Raw genomic sequence first — 5,847 nt, forward strand, 5'->3', positions numbered from 1 at the left:
ATGTACAAATGTGCTTTACACCACTGATCTATGTATGGATTGTGATGAGTTGTATGAGCCCCTAATAAAATCATTTAAAAATAAATAAATACAGGCATGTACACATGTAAATATATTTATATATGATGATGGAAAATAGATCTATGGGCATATATTTATAGATTTAGTATTAAGATAGCACATAGACATTGGGCCTCCACTCAAGTACTTCATCATTGCAAGGACACTTTGTTCATTTAAATTGTAATTCCATGATGCTCACCTTCCCGACATGATGGCTCAAAAGGGTGCATAAGCAAATGTGGTAAAGAAAGCTCATGGTGTCCAGCTATTAAACGATAGTGTCTGGGGGCTTAAAAATTTGACAAATTAGCGGCCATCTAGCTGAAAAGCAACAAAGCCCACATGGAAGAAGCACACCAGCATGTGTGATCATGAGGTGTCAATAGGATCAGGTTTCAGGCATCGAAGAACAAAAAATCCTATCATAGAGAAAGAGAGGGAGAGCGGAGTGGGGACCTAAACCCATCTGTAGGCAACTGGGCATCCCCTTACTTAAGGGTGGCGGTGAGGAGAGGAGTCAGTCAGCCTACAGTGTAGCAACGATGAAACATAGAACTTTCTTCTAGTTCTTTAATGCTTCCTCCCCCCACTATCATGATCCCAATTCTACCTTACAAATTGGGCTAGACAAGAGGATGCACACTGGTACATATAGAAACTGGAAACAGTGGGTATCCAGGACAGATGAACCCCTCAGGACCAGTGGTGAGAGTGGCGATACTGGTAGGGTGGAGGGAAGGTGGGGTTGAAAGGGGGAATGGATTACACAGATCTAGATATAACCCCCTCCCTGTGGGACAGACAACAGAAAAGTGGGTAAAGGGAGACGTCGGACAGTGTAATACATGACAAAATAATAATTTATAAATTATCAAGGGTTCATGGGGGGAGTAGAAAATGAGGAGCTAATACCAAGGGCTCAAGTAGAAAGCAAATGTTTTGAGAATGATATTGGCAACAGATGTACAAATGTACTCGACACAATGGATGTATGTATGTATTTTGATAAGAGTTATGAGAGCCCCCGCCAAAAATGATTTAATAAAAACTCATACCCTTTAAAAGAAATTAATCTGCTCTGCTGGAAAGTAAAAGGTTGGCAATTCAGAACTTTCTAGGGGTGCCATAGCCCCTGGAAACCCTATGGAGCACAGTTCTTCCTGGACAAATGTGAGGTCACCAAGAGTCAGAATCAAATCATTGGCAATGGGTATGTATTTTAAGGGAGGAACGGGTGGCAGTGTCCACTATCTTAGACCAAAGATCAAAGTTTCTAAGATTAAAAATTGATCAGGATCACAGGTCATAGAAAACAATGTCAAAGCAGGAAAGAAGTCAAATAAGGTTACATTGACCTATCAAAGGAGAGTGACATTTGAAGCAATCAAACAAAGCTGAATAGTAGGTATATTAGTGGGTCAGTGGGAAATAAAAAAACGAAGTAAATCATCCAAATTAGCAATGAAATTTAGGAAAATTTTTGGAGAATAAGTCAGAGGTACAAGAGATTAATCCAAATAGATTTTATAGTCAAGTCGGCTTTCAAGGCTATGCCAGAGGCATTATATCTGTCCTTAAGACACCCGTTCAATGCTGTTAATTATCAATGCATTCAAATAGTAATTTTAAATGTAGTGTGGGTGGACCTCAGCAGCATCATTTCCACACTCTTAGCAATATTATATTCATCTTTTCAATGGTAGTAATTATTGTGGCAATCAGAGTCACGAGGATACAAGCAGTGGATCACAGGGTGCTTCTTCAGGCCCGGTTCTTTGCAGGCAGCTAGAGTCTTTTCCCATCACATGACTGCAAGAAGGGTGTGCAGCTGGCAGCTCCCCTCCTTGGACTTCACAGGGGAGAAGGCGAATAAAACGCAACATCAGCTCAAGGACAGTTCCTATGAGGCAGAGGTCAGACATACCGCCATCTTCCAGTTTTCTTCATTAATTCTGACACCAATCATCCCTTCCATAACACTCTATTTTTCTGATGGGTTTAATCATTTGTTGAAATGGCCATATGGAACTCACTGACCAGACTCACAATTGAGCTTCACTGATTTTGTTTCTCTAGAGAACCCAGCTTATGGCACGTGGGCAATATAAATTCTTCACTCTGCAAATTCCTAAGCAATGTAGAAGAGAATACACTATGAATTACTTCCTTAGAAAATGATTTCATATTCAACAGCTTACATAGATCCTTGAATGGACTTTGAAGTTTTCTTCAGTTCCACTGATAAGCAAAGTGAGTCCTGAACTGACACCATGTCCCATTAGAAAATCTGGCACATAGACATTCCTTGAAGGTCAAGGACCATTAGTTATCAGAGAAATATAAGTAAAATCACAGTGACACACAGCTTTATCCTGGCTTGAATGGCTATAGCCCATACAGATAATAAGTGTTGTGAGGGTTCTAAGTGAATAGTAAATGAATGTGGATAGAGATAGCAAGAATGACACAATGTGAAGAATTTCACCAAGATCACTGAATCACGCGTGTAGAAATAGTTGAGTGGGTTTATGTTTTGCTATGTGTATCTTTTCACAAAAATAAAACAAATTTTAATATGATTTTTTTATATGCTGAGAACACTGGAACCCTCATACATGCCATTTTGGAAAAGCAGTGGTATACGTTAAACATAGATTAAGCATATTCTCAAGAGAAATGGATATGTATGCTGATACAAATCTTGTAAAAGAATGTGCCTTAAAAGTATTATTGATTATACTCAAAAAAGTGGAAACAAGGTGGGGAAATGAACAGATACCAAGGGCACAATAGAAAGCAAATGTCTAGAAAAGAATGAGGGCAACATATGTACAAACATGCCTGATTCAAATGATGTGTGGCTTGTGACAAGAGTTGTATGAGACCCCAATAAAATGATTTTTTTTTAAAAAGTGGAAACAACCCTAAGCATCTATCAACTGATCAAAGTAGGAGGAAAACTGGGATATCCGTACGACATAGTAAGGTGTTTTCATGCAAATAACACACTTGTTCGTCAACTGCTTCCTAGTCTTGGGAGATATTTACATGTGAGATGCTAATTTTATCAGAAATGTGTACAACAAAACTCAGTAAAGCAGAAAAATACATACTGGGGAGAGGGAGTGCGCTTGGCAAGCAAACATAAAAAGCACTTGTATTTTGTGTAAAAATGCAGTACTTGGTAATAATAAGAAATGATATATTGTACATAATTTGACATAGCTAAATATTGAATCTTTAATGAAAAAATTCACAAAAGACCACATATTGTATGATTTTATTTATATGAAGTGTCCATAATAAGAAACTATGTATCAACAGAAATGGGACTCACAGATTTTAAGGACTGAAGGGTGATAGTTAAGGAGTATAAAATTTGGTTTTGAATGATTAAAATAATATATTTTCATCATAGATACTAGTGATTATATAACACTGTGTATATATTAACAACCACTGGATGGTACACTGTAAATTGATAAATTGTTGGTATGTGAGTAATATGTCCATAAAGATTTCACCTGAAACAGCCTTTAACATTTAATGTATGTCAAAAAATGCTGATGCAATTCTACACTTATTTTCTTTAATTCTTGTGTCACAGGATCTGCAATCACAAGTGGCCGTATCCTTACCTCTGTTCTAAAATCTATTCTATAACAGAGGCAACATGCAAATGCTAAGTTACAGACTTTTAGCTGTGTGGGAGCATTCATGATGAGTGGTACTAAGGGCACTCCTAAAACATAGGGTCAACGTACCCTTTGCTTTTATCACTTGGCACCCACTTTCTGCAACCGTGTAATGTGTTTACTTTGACCTGTGAGAGTTGAATTTTAACTTCTTAATTGATTTATCCTAGGATTTAAGCATGAGCCATGACAGAGGGGAGCAGCCATTTGAAAGGAGGATTTTATTTAACCAAGATGTGTATGAAATGGATCTCAGTTCTTCTGCTGATTCAACTGAGTTGTTGCTTCAACTGTGGAACTTGTGGGAAAGTGCTGGTGTGGCCAACAGAATACAGCCATTGGCTCAATATCAAGACAATACTGGATGAACTTATTCAGAGGGGCCATGAGGTGACTGTTCTAGTCTCGTCGTCTTCCATTCTTATTGATTCCAACAAACCATCTTCTATCAAATTTGAGGTTTATCCTACAGCTCTTACTAAAGATGAGATGGAGCTTTTATTCATGACATGGATTAAGAAATGGACATATGAGGCACCAAAAGATTCATTTTTTGCATATTTTTCAGTAATACAAGAATCTATTTGGGGATATTCTGATATTATTTTAAGGCTCTGTAAAGATGTAGTTTTGAACAAGAAACTTATGGTGAAACTACAAGAATCAAAGTTTGATGTCTTGTTTGCAGATGCCGTCAGTCCTTGTGGTGAACTGCAAGCTGAGCTGCTTAATATACCCTTTTTGTACACTGTCCGGTTCACTACTGGCTATTCATATGAAAAGTACAGTGGAGGACTCCTAACGCCTCCTTCTTACGTACCTGTTATTTTGTCAGAATTACAGGATCGCATGACGTTCATGGAGAGGGTAAAAAATATGATATATGTGCTTTACTTTGACTTTTGGTTCCAGCAAGTGAATGAGAAAAAGTGGGATCAATTTTACAGTGAAGTACTAGGTAAGTCATGTTTTTATAAGTACACTACCGCTCCAACTTTCCTTGTGCCTTTACAGGTGAATTTGTGTAAGTAAAAAGACAGAGGAATATAATTTTTGTTAGGAGAAAATGTGAAAAGATGTATCAATCTTACAAATATTATGGAAATGTTTTCATTGTAGAATTAGTTAGAAGAATCCTGTGAGCCATGGACCAGGAAACTCCAGGAAGTCAGAAACTGCAAAATAAACATACTTAAAATTTCTTTAATTAATTATATATCCATTTCATTAGTCTTTTCACCTTTATAAAACTCAATGAAGTGATGGATGAACAGAGATATGTAGATTAAAGTGTGAGACTTGCTTGTAGCATAAACATTTATGGACCATCAATACGATTATTTTTTGTGCTGCTCAGTTTCCCTATTTACTAACAAAAGATTTTCAGCATTACCTCCTCAAGATTCTGTAATGAGTGGTAATCCTTCAGACTCAAAAAAGTATAATTTATGTCTTCAATATTTTATTGATCTTCTAGCTAAATAGTCATCATCAAAATAATGTAATTATGAATAAATTTGTTTCATGAACCTTAAGGTTTGTAACAATTCCACATTTCTTTATTATATACTTGTCAGTCATCTTTCTTACAGGCCTATGATACGGTTGGATGGTTAACATACAAATTACTAGTCTGGATCTTTCAAAAACTATGTCTATTTGTGAAGTGTCAAAACTCAATGGGCATAATTTTCCATGCTTTTAAAATTTTCAGCTCATAATTGCAAATAGTTTTTTTTAATGATAAAATATTGTTCAGCTCTTAAATTGTCTCAAATGCCCTAGGATGGTACTAGGAATTGAAGGACATTGACAAAACTTGTAGTTTGGTTGGAAAACCAAGGGTCAAGGGCCTGCCTTGCTAAACTACTGGAAACTACCAGAAACTGGAGAGTATTTCTGCAAAAAGTATCTTCATGGGGAAGCTACTTGAGAGGACGGCAATGAAGCTGCAGTTAGGGGAGAGGGGCATGTCTGATCAGAGCAAATGGGAACATTTGGGGAGGAAGAGAGAGTAGAGCCTGGTAGGGATTCAGCAAGGGCATTGTAACCAAGAGAAATCACTGAAACCCAAATGAAGGCTGACCAT

General features: G+C 37.1%; 2 protein-coding genes across 2 annotated transcripts in view; one reads left to right on the forward strand and one right to left on the reverse strand.

Annotated features, from left to right (window-relative positions):
• Nucleotides 1-5,847, reverse strand: part of YTHDC1 (YTH domain containing 1) — a 75,610-nt gene that overhangs the window by 5,508 nt on the left and 64,255 nt on the right. The window lies entirely within an intron of this gene.
• Nucleotides 3,968-5,293, forward strand: LOC101638897 (UDP-glucuronosyltransferase 2B17-like). The gene has a single exon (XM_004703353.3). The coding sequence runs from the start codon at nucleotides 3,993-3,995 to the stop codon at nucleotides 4,788-4,790; it is 798 nt and encodes a 265-aa protein (XP_004703410.2). The 5' UTR covers nucleotides 3,968-3,992; the 3' UTR covers nucleotides 4,791-5,293.

The sequence above is a fragment of the Echinops telfairi genome, unplaced genomic scaffold, assembly GCF_000313985.2.
Source record: "Echinops telfairi isolate 266 unplaced genomic scaffold, ASM31398v2 ScPeMD7_7468;HRSCAF=8506_0, whole genome shotgun sequence".
In the NCBI taxonomy this organism is placed as follows: domain Eukaryota; kingdom Metazoa; phylum Chordata; class Mammalia; order Afrosoricida; family Tenrecidae; genus Echinops; species Echinops telfairi.